General features: G+C 43.1%; 1 protein-coding gene across 1 annotated transcript; it reads left to right on the top strand.

Annotated features, from left to right (window-relative positions):
• Positions 1-12,803: 12,803 nt before the first annotated feature.
• lingo2b (leucine rich repeat and Ig domain containing 2b) lies at positions 12,804-14,696 on the top strand (the record flags this gene model as incomplete). The annotated part of the gene is made up of 1 exon (XM_079752040.1): positions 12,804-14,696. One exon carries the CDS (start codon positions 12,804-12,806, stop codon positions 14,694-14,696), a length of 1,893 nt encoding a protein of 630 aa, XP_079608166.1.
• Positions 14,697-16,198: the final 1,502 nt, after the last annotated feature.

The following is a 16,198-nucleotide window of genomic DNA, read 5'->3' as shown; positions in this document are numbered from 1 at the left end:
ATCGTGAGAATGATCGCACGAGGGTGGATCCATCGTTATCGGGAAACGGGGCCCATCTCGAAAACAAACACAACTTTACCTTGTATTGCACACACAGCAAGACCGTGCAATGCATACATTGGTGACCGGAATAAATTAGCCATGTAATCTAGTGTGTAAGAGCATTTAAAATCGACATTAAAATGACCAACGTGGTACATAAACAAAGAAAATATAGGCCTATGTCTTTCCGGTCACAGACCGCAAATTAACTGGTATACTCTCAGAATTCCGAGAAGGACCGACCAAAAGGGGGCGTGCCTCCGTGAAGTGCCGCAAGAAATTCCCCACTTGCAACTCGGAAGGCTGGTGTCAGAGGCATCTGGAACACACCTTTAAACCGACACAACCGAGCTAACCATATGACGGTTAAACACAGTCAACAAATAATAACCAAACCCATCACCTGCAGTGTCACCGACTGTGACGGCCCCATGGTTTTAGCCGTGAACGTGTGAAGCATTTTTTTAAACAGCTAAATCTAAGATATGGATAAATTGTTGCTTCGCTTTAATAGTGTCACGAGTCGTGGTTTACAGGTGATGTTAGAGGAGAAGCTCAAAAAGCCCCCACCCAACTGGTTCTGCCTACACTATCCCCTCCTCCCTCCATCACCCTGCTGCTCAGTGGACACCCGAGGGTCTCGACCATATCTCGTTCAAGATAGGGAGTGAACCATCCCTTTCGAATCAAAAAATTAAAGACGGGCTGGCGACATAAAGAGACGGGCTTTGTTTTGATCAGAAGACGGATAAATACGTGGATCTGGTGTACAGTCGCGAGAGATGCTGTCGGAGCACTGGTGTTGATGTGCGCGGCTGAGTTGGTTCAGATTCCGTTTGTAGTCGGACACGCACTAGCCTTACGCACTAGCCTTACGCACTAGCCGTACGCACAAGCCTCACGCACTAGCCTTACGCAATAGCTTTACGCACTAGCGGGGCATAAACCGGAGTGAGCATGGATCTGACGTGTCGGAGTGCTGTGAACAGGTAAGAAACACCATTATCACACACAATAACACAATACACACGGCGCTGAAGAAGGTCCACATCGACCGATCCACATGGGTTTTTTCTGCGCTCGTTGCGCACATCTGTAGGCTGCAGACACGAATAGAAATACATATAAATTGACAAACTGTTGTCGTCCGTCTCAGCAAGGCGTAGTCCCTCTGTGGAAATATGGGAGGATGGCGTTTAACTTAACTTTAGTTATATTGTTCGCGCTGCTGGTGACACCAACAGCGGGGGAGATGGTTGGATTGAATGTGTCTTATGGTTAATAATGTGGAAAACGAGCACCATTAGGTGATGTTAATCAAGTTTTCGCTCTGCATACAATAGTGTGACGTATCTAATGACGGAGGTGTTCGGTCAGATGTGATGATGGGGACCTGTGTGATGAGCACAGTGCATCTTTCCGAGAAGACTGCCATCTATCAGTGGCCTTATAACTCAATAAGACCAGGAGGCTACGTTATCTCCGTCTCCACCATGCGCCGAATAAATAGGGTTTTTCATGAGTTGTGTGAGGCATGCTGCAGGAGAATCTGATGCAGACTAGAGAACAGAGACAGGGTCTGTCTTGGTGGCATCCTTTGATTCCGTATTTCTTTTGAAAATCAAGCTTAATAATTGCACCTTTTTCATTCATTCATCAATAATAGACTAATAAAACACTGGTTCATCATGTATTTTGTGCCATCATGGTTGGAAGTATTACAGTCTCTGAATAGAAAGGTTTCCATTGAAGAGAGAGAGAGGAGGAGGAGTGTGTGAGGTGTTTCCAAGGCAACCGGTCAGGGGTGTGTTTGCTCTCATGAGGGAGCAAGGAGCAGAGCTGAGAGATGAGGAACATGGAGACAGCCTCGTTAATGGTAGAGGGAAGCTGCATTGGCAGCAGGATGGTATTTTGTATTGGCTCACTGATTCGTTGGTTGTTTTTAATTATGGATGAAAGATGTTTTGAGTGAGTTGATCGCTGGCCTGATGAAATAGAGCATCAGAATCAACGCTGGAGGAAGAGGCGGTTTATTTTTTTATTCTAATCGTCTCGCTGAATATGGATGGGATTTTGTTGTTGAGGATAACACAACTTCTGATGGGCTCCGTCTTGTTTATAATTGCAAATGGGGGCTTCTCAAATGATTCATCTGTCTGCTCTTCTTTGGTAACTGGAGCCTGACTTAAACATTAAGTCCAAAGCACATAAGCATGACAGGATAGAAGCAAAATAATGTTTTTGTATTTTTGAATCCAATTTGGAGGCAATGGAGAAAGATAAAGCCCAGAAGCACTACCTAGTTCCCGCTCTGTTGCCTTTGCTCATTAAAACAATATGATTCTAGCTATTTTTGTCACACTCGAAATTTGCGCTCCGAATGTTGTTGGCTTAACAATGGTTTGTGGAATATCACCTTATAATATGAGCTCTGAATGTGCCTATACATTGGCTTTTGCTCACTGACGCAGACACACCTGTTCAACAGGCGCGGTGTAAAGCATGAATCCCCCAATCTGAGGGCGGCCCTCTTCAGCTGTTAAAGGAGACATATTTGCATCATGTAGAAGATAAAATAAATGTGCCATTCAAAAAAGCAGCTCTCTAAGGAATGTTGGTCGATCAACTGCTGTATACATCCTATCTTTTGAAATACATTTAAAGCTCCCTTTCCAACCCTTCTCAGTGGTTAGCATGAATGACAAACAGAAGAGGTTAATTTGTTGATAGATAATATGAGTGTGGAATGAGTGTGGTTGGTGGCTGGTTTAAGCAGCCTCACCTCGCCCCAGAATCCAGTATTGTATTGCACTAATTCAAATACTGTTAGCATGTGTTCTGCCTGCCATACTTGGTAACGTGTATGTTCAATGAGCAGCAGCTTGTGAGGGAAGCACAACCTCAGGTTTTAAGCCATATTCATACTTTGATGCAGTTGACATACAAGTCGTCCTCTGCCGATGTAGAGAGGCAGAATGGGCTGGTGACATGGGACAACGTCAACTAAAGGGCAAACATAGCTATCTCAGTGTGCGCATGCTAGAGATAAAAGATGGATGACGATTTTGTGTGAGGAGATTGACTGTTACCCACATTTATATGATTTGTGCTCAATGGTGTTGATTTCCCCATAAGATATCTCGCAAAAACTTGAGGGAGATGAAATTCTTATTCTTCCTGATTTTTATGGCGGTTGGCCATCGTTGTTATGGTGACCGCCAACTGGAATGGAGTCCGTGAAACACCAGCCATACACAGAACCTCAATTGTAGTATGGAAGAGCCTCCGGTCTGTCCAGACAGAGGACGTTTCATTCAGATCAGGAGCCTCCAAAGGACCCAGTAAAGATAAAACAGTGCTGCCATGAGCCTGATAAGAACGTGGAAACATAACCACCCCACCCCAATCCTGGCCTCCTTCAAAACCCTTCATCTGGCATTCAAATCTATCCATTAAATCGATGCCGTGCCCCCACCATACATAAAGAGAGTCTTAACTCCTCACATCGTCCCTGAAGTCTGGAGCCGTCAGATGAGCCGTGGCGAGCTGCAGAGCTGCAGCGTCAGTAGAAAGGACCACACGCGGTGGAAGGTCTGAGGTTCTGCTTTTAATACCACGGTGGCGTTGGGTGGCGCTGCAATGCACAGCAAGGTTCTGAGCTAGAAGATGAACTAGGCTGCATGGCGGTGTGCAAGTTAGCGGTCATTGGAAGCAACCCACCTAAATTCCAATTAAGGCACGGCTTTGAACCTTTGGGGGTACTTCAGGTGATCATAGGACTAAGACAGTGGTTTGTACATTGTGCAAAGCTAATGAAATTGCAGCAGCACTAGTGCTATTCAAGTGCATTCAAAGAAAAACACGGACGCACCAAAAGGGACTAAAGACATCAGATCTGGGGTGTATGACCGGCCTGTTGTTATAAGTAGCTAGAGCTTTTTGATATTGGTGGTTGAACTTAAACAAGTTTAAACTTAAACAAGTTTAACCCTGTATAAAAAAGTGTAGTATAAAAAAGAGAGGGCAATGACAACATGTGAAGAATGAAGAATAAGTAGTGAACGATTATTAATGCTACTTTAACGGCACGACAAGACTGAGGCTGCTGTCATTTTCTACAGCACCAGAGGCGTCATCAACGGGTGTAGTTCAAATGACTCTGTAGGCAATTGGATGCTTGCCGTCGCTTCCCTGTAGTCATTGTGTTGAACCAGCCAATAGCGCGCCAGGGGTACCCAGTCTAGGGGGGCCCAGTTCTGCAGGATACAGTAATTATATAGTTGAGGAATGAGCATTTGAAAGGTGATATATTATACCACCAGGCTTGAGTCTGATTAGCCATTACAAGCTGTTTTGAAATATGCCATTTTGATGTATGACAGATAGATGACCAACGTTTGCTACAGTCCTCTGGGTGGGCTGGTAGACTGATGTATCCAGCACACATCTAGGTGGACACGCCCACTTGTGATGTCAGAAGAGGCAGATTTCCAAAATGGCATGAAACGGCTAATCACACTCACACGTTAGTTAAAATGCTTAAATCCCAATCTCATTTCACAAAAACCAAGGTTAATTTGAAAGATATTTGATATTTGATAGATATTCTCTGTGAAAAAGTTATCTAAATTTGGGAGGGAAATGCAATCAGTGGTCACTGTCAGCTTTTACCGGCCTACCATTGGGTTTCCTGTCTACATGTACGTAATGAGCACATGATCGTTGAATAACCGTTGGCTGGGTATGTTGGCTAGATCTCAAGCTACTCGTGGGTCATTAGCCAGTTTGTAGCCTGTGATCTTCCTCACACTGCTTCACACCTCTTTGCAGTCACACACTTAGTTCTCCATCTTCCTCCTGTTTCTTATGCTCCTGCTTCAGCTCAGCCTTGTTACCAGACCTGGCTTGGCCTGTCTGTCATTTAAACAGGTCTTTACCCCACTGTTCAAGGCTTGTGGTCGGGAGAGCACTGCCACCTCCTAGCCAGTAAGGGGGTCTCCTCGCACAAGGTGATGTAGTCTGAAGTGCAATATGAAATAGAGATCTGGGAGGACAGAGATCCTCCCGGTCTCAAGAGACAAACGCCTTCTGGTTCCATCTCCATCCTAGTAGTCACAGGGAAATACTGCTCAGGTAAAAAATCGGACATTTGAAGCATTGTTCAAATGTATATGCAAATTGACTATGCTCAATCATTCAATTACCATGATATGTCATCATAGATTAATGAAACGTGCTTAAAAAAACACTGGCTTCTCCGACAACAATGCTACAGCCAGTGTGTTCTCCTTTGAAATTCCCGTTCCTTATCGGAAGGTGTTTTTGTTTTGGCTTGTGTGTTATGATTCACTTATTCAATGTACTTAATTGTGTAGCATCTACAGTAGCTGCTATTGCTGCTTTACACGGGGAATGGGTTAGCCTAGCGATCGAATACTTGCACTTGGTTCTATGAACATCTTTACTGTACCGAAAGCGATATATTGTTTCACTTCTTATGACAAATGTACTTATTGTAACAAATGCACTTATTGTAAGTCGCTTTGGATAAAAGCGTCTGCTAAATGCCCTAAATGTAAATGTACTTATGTACCTTTCAGTATTTATTTTAAAATAATCATGTAAAACAAATGAAAAACATAGAAACAATGAAACATTGTATGCAACTAAAGTGTTGATTGTTACGTGTTTATTAAACAATTAAACTCTTGACGTATTCCTTTTGAGGGTTATTGTTTACTGGTGATGGTATATATATATATACTGTTTATATATATATATAGGGTGCAGGTTGTACCGATTCCATAGCAATTTCCTGTTGAATTTATCTGTAGAGGAATAATTGCAACAGATTTTAAATACTTATAATGATATTGTAATATATCTATTGCAATAGTAAAATGTATTTATTAAAGAGGGTATGGTCGCACCTTATTGGGTTTCTTATTAGCTGTTGATGTGAGGTTCCTTCCTCCTAGCGATGGTCTAACAGGAAGCACCTGTCAAGTTGTGTAATGCAGGACCCTTTTCAGTCAATACTCTGGTCAATATAGACACCACATAATTGCAACAGGCCCTTTAGCAGGACAATACAAATGTCTCCCCTGAGCTCTGGAGCAAACATGGAGTGATTTACAACGAGGGGATTGAGCTCAACCAAGCCTTTTCAGAATACACCTAGGCTATGTTTATATTAGAACCTACAAACTGATTTCACTGTTAGTACAGTACCAAAATGTAATAACAAACACAGTATACATAGGCAAAGACACCCTTCAAACAGAAAGGTAATTCAGAGGGGATTACATTAAAAAATATCAGAAAAGAGAAGACACAAGAAAGAACAATGCTTACAAAAATAAATGTATCATCTATCAAAATAAATGTGCCAGTGCAGACGTACATTTGAATATGTATATTTTTATTTATTTAATAAGAACTCAGATCGCCGGACACAGAACGCGCTAAAGTGGAACTTTCTTTGGGTTGTGCCGGAAGAACCCCAAATTCGCTGTGCATAGGGCTCCAGGTTAGGGCTGTGCTGAGAGGTTGCCACGGTTGTGATTCCCCACGCCTTTTCAAGGAAAGTAGTCACTGGCATCAAACCCCATGCAGCTTGGCCCAGACCAAATGGTATATCAACACAGCCGTCCTAGGTGCCAATGAATGCCAGGCCACGTCAGCGGTTGTATCTGTCACTAAAGGTATGGCATCCGGTTCCTGATGATCCTGCCGTCCAAAGGTGTGTGAGCCTGCGGGATGGGGCCGTGTTCTGACGAGATCTATGTTTACAAGATCAAACCGTTGCTCCAGCACTTTGTACAGCGGCACCTTCTTGACTGCATTTCTAATGCGCTCTTCTATTCAGTGGCCACTCAAAGCGCTTTTCAATCATTTCCTAACTTTTACCTATTCACATACAGACGGCGGTATCAGCTCCTCGAAGCGGCAGCCAGCTCATCAGGAGCAGTTAGGGTGAGGTGCCTTGCTCAGGGACACCTCAACACTCCCCGGCTAGGAGGAGCCGGGGATCGAACCAGCGATCTTCCAGTTGCCAGTCAACCCGCTCTACCTTCTAAGCCACTGTTGCCCAATATGCATTTCGATGGCGGTGGACCTCTGCCCGTTGACACTATACACACTTAGCGTCACCAAATGTGGCTGAGTGACAATCACTGCGTACCAGCAGACAAGCTGTTTCGTGGCCTTACGACATAAGGACATAAGGACATAAGGCTCTGTTGTGCACAGGGCGAAGAGGTGGTAGAAATGTACCATCCTCCATTGAGGAGAGGGAGGAAGATCCTCCTTAACATTGTTGAGAATAAAAAATGTAGATTGCCCAGACTAATGTAATGAATTAATGCCCTTAAACATGACTACTTTAATGCCTTTGAATATATGATGTTCGTTTCCCTGGGTAAAGGGACATTAGCACCCCCTATAGCCTATTGACAATTACTTCAGGTAATTGTCAAGGAAGGTACCTCCCTCAGCCTTCGTTGACTCCCATTCATTTCCCTGAAAGTACTGGCGGCCGGTGAATACGGGTTTCAATGGGAGGGAGGAGCAAAGTCCTCCTCTGAGTGGGTGTGACCTTAAGGCGTCTGATTCGCGCAAAACTCTATTCGCGCTGCGCAATTAACTAATAAGCAGGATCCGTGGCTGTTGAGCACTGTTGCCAGATTGGGCAGATTTCCCACCCAATTGGGCTCAATTTAATCATTTTAGGCTGGAAAAATTATCATTGCCAATCTGGCAACCCTGTCGATAAGAAAGCCGCTCTGAATTGCCGCTCAGTCTAGAGACGCAGAGCAGGTGAAATCATCTGAACGATAGCGAGATTCTAACATTTGCAAATAAAGTGTACCAACGAAACAGAGTACATTGTTCATGTTTTATTCCACAAAGCTTTGCATTCATTGAGTTACAGTGCTAAGTTAGCGACCAAAGAAAAAGGTAGACCACTTCGTAAAATCGAGATCACCAAAAGTAATGGCAACGTCAGTGTTGTGGGTGCTACATGGTTTGCTAGGTACTCATGGCCTACTGGTAGCATTACTAGCAATCGACTGTATTGCTCTTCAATAATGGCAAATCTCCAACGTGGGCTGTTGATGGTTTCACTGATGTGAACAATCTTGATCGGGCAACCAAACGCCACGACAAGTGTCAAGTTCACGTTGGTGCTGCTATGCGGCTTTCCTAGCTAGGTACCATGCCTATAGATCAGGTTGTTTGAAATAATGTTCTCGTTCTTTTACTAGTTTGTTACTCTGACCGTTCTGTTTGGTATTGTGGAAAGGGTGAATGATTCAGAGCATGATGCATTTTCAATGACATCATTTGATCTTGAGTCTTTTCTTAAAACAATTGTAACTGAAAATAACCAATAACCAATAACTTCAGTCATTGAGGGTAAAAATAGGCCCAATGATAGGCCCAGATATTCTTTTACAAATCAAGAGCAGGCCTGATTTGACAAATGGGCTTTGCATCCTTTCCTTCTGCCCTTAAAGTCCATTTCAAAGACATGCTGCCCACCAGCTTTCAAATTACAGTGATGCCACTGGTGGCTTTGTATCCATTTTATTCACATAACTATCCCTCCCTACTATTTTGTAGTTCACCAAAACACCCTGAAACCACATTCTTATGCCACCATACACCAACAGTGCAAGCAGGCCAATGGCAACCAAGCGCGCAGGCCTTCCTCCCTCACTTTAAAAACCACCAGCCGCCACTGATCCTGAGAGATACTTGCAGTGTCTTGGTTATGCAAGATAGGGAGAAATCGATGGCAGTGGACCTGCTCCATCTTTATTGATCTGATGAACCAGAACAGTGATAGCAGACTACCATTAATAAGGATGGATAATGGCAGGCTGCCTCTTTTTGTCAAATCTCCTGCAAAGGGACCAACATGCCAACCGATGTTGTATCAGCTGTATGTTCGCAACAGGACAGCAGTCTGGGTGGTAACATCACCAACCTGCCACTGATCAGCGATTAGTGATATCACAGGGCAGAGGCGGCAGACACATCGAGGCAGCATACAAGGACGATATGAAACAGCCTTGCATAGTAGAGTGAAAACTGTCGATCACTTGGGCCAACTCTCTAAAATCTTTAAATGGTACATCGTCTTTAGTGATGCGAATTACCCCGGTATTTACTCTACTAGGAGTAGTAGAAAAATAAAGCACAGATTGGGTTCATCCATTAACACCGGCACATGGCCCTTTAATCCCGATGGCTAAAAATGGCCTTGTCCAGGGAGAGAGAGGAACTGGCTTGTTTGCTCAGACTCAGGCAATGAGATGCCATTTCAGAGTGGGAAGGGGTCAGGCAATATCGGTGCAGTTACAACATTATTCTTTTTTCATCTCTGGTGAAGTCGTACAGCGCAAAATGCTTTTGTCTGTGCCACTTAGCTGAAGCCGCTTACTCTAAAAACGTAGGCAACTTTTAAGATACTAGGCTTTGCGACATATCAGCAGTCTTACTATGGAATCCTCCAAACGCTTCATGGTTATGATGTGCAATATGCAAAAGATAATCCCCAAGATGTAACTTAATGTTTACTGCTCCAGCCATTCTATTCCAACCCACATGTTTACAAAACAATAACAAATTGTGGCTACCTTGATAAAATGTTTCTGGCCCTCAACCAAGTCTTAAAGGCAGTATGTTGCAGGAATTATGTCAGTAAACTCAGCCCGTATCTAAACATCTACATAGTTTTGATGGCGATGCTGTCAGTTTACGTCATGGTGTTAGGTGCGCCAGGTTTGTTTGCAGCATTGGTAGCAGTATCAGTTTATACTGTGTTTTGAAGCATTTTTGGTCATTTTAAAAATTCCGAGGAGTAGTTTGAATATGATACGTTTTTGCACCCGAAAACTGACAGGCAAAATCTGTTGCCTGTCAGTAAAAGCTGGCAAACTCTGTGGATATGGCAGTGTTGCCTTGATCACCTTGTAGTCTAAAGCCGTATTCAAAGCAAGTTCTGGATACAGTGCGGAAATATTTCTCCGAAATTGTTGGACTGGACTGTCGGGATTAAGTCTGATATCCCAATTTTGATGACACAAATGAAGTAAGAACTTATGATGAGGACAGTATGGATGGGAGAGACTATGATTCACTTTGCCTCTTAAAGCGGAAAGGGATGCACTTTTTTCACGTCAATGCCAGGATTCTTCTACATTTACATTTAGGGCATTCTACCCAAACTGGATGAAATCAGGCCCCACGCGACTACTTCCAAGGCTGTTGTGATCGCTGTGTTGGAGTCTTGGCTAGACAACTCCATTCAAGATTGTGAAGTTGGACTTGCAGGGTACTAAATCTACCGACGAGATCGCAACAGACACGGAGGAGGAATGTGCCTGTTTATAAGGTCTGACATAACTTTCAATCTGCGCCACGATCCACAGGTGGATGGCTAAAATTTCTGGTTGTGCCCCAAAGATTTTCAGCTAGGGGCCACAGTGCTCCTAGTGAAAAAAGTTAGTCTGGAGCCCTGCCTATTTTATGATTTTGTGTACTAGAATGATGCTTGCATTTTTTGGGTTATAAATTCATTGTTGAATGCACTTATGTAAGTCGCTTTGGAGAAGCCTCGGCTCAATAAATGTATTGTAATCAGTCAGATTATTCAAAGAATCTGGCAAGAACGTATCTTGTACTGGTTCCCCTCTAGGCTACACCCTCTCCCTGTGACTCTACATCTTATTCAGACATAAAGAGGTGGTTCGGTTGAAGTTAGCCTGTTGAATGGAACTCATAGGAATCATAGGCCAGCCTTAGATGATGAACTTCATTGGTGTAAATCTAAGAATCAATGTTAACGGTCCCATGGCATGAACATTTAACTTTATGAGGTTTTCTACCATTAATATGAGTTCCTCTAGCCTGCCTATGGTCCCCCAGTAGCTAGAAATGGCGTTCGGTGAAAAACGAGCACTAAACGAGCACTAAACCTCCGTATTATCATACGGAGGCGCACACAGCTTTTGGCTGTGATATTATATATTATATTATAAAGATATAGAGCTCCAGTCAGCAAATGACAACAATTCCTTTCTCTTCCATTTTGCGGTTCACTCTGAACCAAACTTCAGGGAGTGAACGCTGATTGGCTGTCACAACCTAGCATCAAGCCAAATCTGCAGGTGTTTACGCGAGTAGAATCCCGCGGAATTCACATGAACCAGGTGGTCCGCACCATGCCGTTCATCAATTTGCGCCGCATGTTTTTCCAGCGGAAATTCCCCTCCATTCGTGTCTTTATCGGGCCAAATTCACTGGGCGGGCAAAGCAGAGAAAGGGGAGGTAACCTGGCCCCTTATGATGACATATGGGGCCAAATTCCAGATCGGCGCGTCTGAGCTTTCATTTTTCAAAGGCGGAGCAGGATACCGAGTGCCCTTTTTACACCTTACGTCATTTCTAGACACTGGGGGACCATAGGCAGGCCAGGGAACTCATATTAATGTTAGAAAAGCTCATAAAGAGAATTTTTCATGCCATGGGACCTTTAAAACACATGATTAGTAAAAAAGAAAATAGAATAATATTTGTATTAATAAATAATGTTATTTCTCACAGGATATAGCCTATCAACAAAAAAGTAAATACATCTGCAGCTGTCCCTCCTGCCCGCAAGAATCACATTTTTCCTTATGAAAGGAACACAAGTGATAAGGCGACCAATGAGAATTTGGTCAAACAAGTGCATATCGACCAACTAATCGACCAACCGACCAGAACTTGACAGCCAATAAAGAAAATAAAGACAACGTTAGCATTAACAGCTGGTTACTTACCAGTCTAGAAGCAACGTCGCAGTTCAGCATCAAACTTCATTCCTTTACTTGAGCTGTCTCCAGCCATGGATAGCAATGCCAATGTTAACTCTTGTTTGGCAATAGGTTAGAATTCACTAGGTCTCATGGTAGTGGTCCTGTGTACCAAAGTGGTACTATGAGATATTATTGGTTGGTGCCAGCTTGGTTAGTTGCTGATTTAAGTCATATCCCTGAAATACAGTACATTGACTTCTTTGACACAACGTCAAACCTGTTATTTCTTCACATTATGTTGATAATTGTAGTTACTTTTTTTTTGTTTCATTTTTTTTGGGATACTTTTCAACTTTAGGTCTAAAGCATGCAAAAGCAACCTGAAAAAAGCATTAGTAAGATTAATGTTTGCTTTGTAAGCTTTTTTTTTTTTTTTACTATTTTAGACAAGGATGAGTTACCTTTACTTGCACTAATAACTCAATCAAAAGAACAGGTGTCATGGATTGTATTGTAAATGTTATATAATATGAAAGTTAATGTGAAATAACATAATAGCTACTAAACACATTTTATGTAAGACAGGACAGGACTGTAAATTATTCAATAAGGAAAGTAAAGATTCACGTTCCCAGCTTTAGTGACCGGACGGTGCTGATCATAGACTTTAATAATAAATAATGCCTTTTCACAGCTTGCATGTTATTGACGGTCAAAGTGAAGACTGAGTCGTATGAATTGGAAGTGCATAAAATGAACACTTTACGATGCCTTTGCTAAGATTTGAGTCTTCATTTGGGCTATACGTTCAAAAGTTATATCATAGTATATCATAAGTTCATATATATATTTTTAAAAACAACCAAAATCGTTAAATATGTTGAACAACATTGTGTGTAAAATGTACCTATATTGTTTTTTTTCTTTGTTTGTTGCAGGACTTGACAATGATGGATGTCTGTATGGATAAGGAACTGTGCCATGACACAGGGCATCGTGGGTAGAGGAGTCATGCAACAGCCAGCTGTGCTTCACAATCTCCTCCTGGGCGGAGCCTTGCTGCTCCTGCTCGCCGCCTCGGCCCTATGCTGCCCTGCCCGTTGCGACTGTTCTGCCCATAGCAAATCTGTCAGCTGCCATCGCAAGCGCTTGCCCACTGCCCCTGAGGGTATTCCGATTGAGACTCGAGCCCTGGACCTCAGCAAAAACAAACTGCGAAGTATAACTCCTGACAACTTCTCTTCCTTCCAGCAACTGGAGGACCTAGATCTTAGTGACAACCTTATCAGCACAGTAGAGCCCGGTTCCTTTCGATTTCAGGTTGCGCTGCGCTTTCTTACATTCCGCAATAACTTGCTTCAGTTAATTCCTTTTGGTGTGCTATCAGGTCTAACTAACCTCACCCATCTTGATCTCAGCCACAACCGCCTGGTGGTTCTGTTAGACCATGGCTTCCATGATCTGCGAAGACTGGCCTCCTTAGAGGTCGGTGACAATGAGCTGGTGTTCATTTCCCAACGGGCGTTCACTGGACTACAGGCACTCCGCACTTTAACACTGGAGCGTTCCAATTTAACAGTAGTCCCAACGGAAGCCTTGACACACCTACACAGCCTGGTCAATCTGCACATGCTGCATCTGAGCATTGGTTTCCTGAAGCCATCCTCCTTCAAGAGGCTCGGGAATCTACGCCATCTAGAAATCGATCACTGGCCCTGGCTGGAAACGGTGCCACCACTCTCGCTGTATGGCCTCAACCTTACAACGCTCTCCATCACCAACACCAATCTGTCCACATTCCCTGGTGGGGCACTGCGCAACCTGCCATATCTCACACACGTCAATTTGTCCTACTGTCGCATCCAACACATCCAGCAGGGGGAGCTTGGCCAGCATCCGCACCTGTTAGAACTACGGCTCCAAGGGGCCCAGCTGATGTACATTGAGCCAATGGCCTTCACAGGCCTCAAGGCTCTGCAGCTTTTGGATGTATCTCAGAATCACCTCGACTCATTAGAAAGTAGTGTATTTGCCTCAACCCACAGCCTCAGTAAGCTTTGTCTGGGCGGAAACCCATTGGTATGTGATTGCCGTCTGCTGTGGCTGTTGAATGATCGCAAGCTCCCCTTCCTGCAGCTCCTAGACGCCCAGCCCGAATGCACTGCCCCTGAGCGGCTGATAGGAAAACTCCTGCGTGATCTAAAGGAACCGCTGGTGTCGAGATACGTCACCTGCACCAGGCCTCGGATTGGACCAAATATCACACAGTTGCTCATGGCAGATGAGGGGCAGCCTGCCCATTTAAGCTGTGTTGCAGAAGGAGCCCCCCGTCCGTCCGTGGTATGGGTCACACCGCATAGACGCCAGATTACGGCCAAAAGCAGTGGCAGGGTTGAAGTTCAAGCAAACGGTACACTAGAGATCAAGGCGGCAGAGTTGCATGACAGTGGAGTATATCATTGCATTGCCAGTAATGCTGCTGGAAATGCCAGCCTGTCTGCCTCTTTGGCAGTGAAGAGCTCAGGCATAAGCGATAGATGGCTTTATAACAACAGGAGTTCAAACTATCTGACAGACTCCAACACTACCTGGGGAAATGAAACAGTACTGTATAACATGACATTCCCCATAGACCTGAAAACCATTATTATATCTACAGCCATGGGCTGCTTGTCCTTTCTTGGTGTTGTCATCTTCTGCTTCCTCCTGCTGTTTGCTTGGAGCAGAGGTAAAGGTCGCCACAGAAGCAACTTCGACATTGAGTACGTCCCACGGAAATCCAATGGGAACTCAACGGAGGTGATAGAAACAAGCGGACCTCGGCGTGTCAACATGAAAATGATTTAATCAAAGAAAGGTGAACCAATTCTCAACATGCAACATGAAAAACCTAGCACACACATTTCTGCCAAAAAAGTTAGTTTTCTATAGGATCCAGTGGATTTGTTAAAAAAATGAAAAGTGATGTACTAATATAGTGGCTGTCAATATGAAGGTGAATTAGTGGTAAAGTGCACATGTGAATATCAAACTGACCTGAACTTGTGGATGTGTTAATAATGTTGTCATACAGTACACTTAATATTATCCTATAACCAACATATCAATATGGGAATCATAATGCTGCACTAGGCATGTATTTTTGTGGTGATGTGATGAGTAATGATGTTGTTGACTCCAGGTGACATCAATGTGAAGTTAGAGAGTCAGTTGCAGTGGGGTCAGCAGGAGATGTATCATTATTGCCTCTTCAGGCCCAATTGTCTTAGCTGCAGTACGAAAGCCCTGTGTGTGGGTGTGTGTGCCTTTCGAATCTCTGTTCAAGGTTGTCTGGTTATTGCGTTTGTTGGTGTGTGGCATTTGTGTGTGTTTCTATGTGCATGTGCACGCATTGCCTTTCTAATTGGGAGGCAATTTAACAGGGCAATTATAAAGGATAATAGGGTGCGAAAACTATTTTCCAAGCCTTTGATTTTAGGCCCTTTATTGTAACAACAGAATTGTCATTGTTGAAAACAATACTGCTGCTTAAATTACAAACGACAACATTTGTTCCCTTGGAGTGAATACAGAAAGTTAATCAATTATCCAAATTCTTTCATATTTAAATATGAAATGTTTTTACTATTAGCCCACACCTACAGTCCTAGACCAATGTGACGGTACTTTTGTGTTACAGAAATGTAACATTAACCCCAATTTTATATAAAAGATAATAATTACATAAAAATCAAAATAATAATAAGATACAAGCAGATTTTCTTGTCAGCTATGTCACTACACCATATAGAAACACTCAGTGGGTGGAAAAGTGCAATGTTTAAAATGTACCAGATTTATCCCGTCTCCAACCAGTTCCTTTTGAAGATATCTCCTTTAAGCTTCTCTGTAGACCCTCATCGAGGGAGGTGGGCTATTTTAATATATGACATTTGAAACACGTACTTAATTATTCTTGTATCGTTTAGGTTTTCTGTTTTAATGTTAATAAATTATGAATATAATTATTTGTAATGCCGGGACATGGGTGTCAACATGTGATTATATTGTGATAAAATGTTTAAGGTTGTATACATGTTTTCATATGACAAATCAATGGGTATATTTTCAAAAGGAAATAAATCATACCTATACCCCTACAACTGTAGTCATACTGCCTTTGTGATTTAGTAACTTGGCAAACACAATGTCCAACTCATATAAATACATGTGTAGATGGCGGTTGACACAGGGCTGGTATCAAGTATTTGTGTGCAACTTGCACCTAAATACTTAAAACCAGGTAGGGTAGGGTGTGCAAGTCCATGTTCAGTCAACTCTTTTTGGGCCCAAGTCTCAAGTCATTTGAA

This window comes from Pollachius pollachius (assembly GCF_949987615.1).
Source record: "Pollachius pollachius genome assembly, chromosome: 15".
NCBI classification, from domain to species: Eukaryota; Metazoa; Chordata; class Actinopteri; order Gadiformes; family Gadidae; genus Pollachius; species Pollachius pollachius.
This window is presented reverse-complemented; position numbering and strand designations above follow the sequence as displayed.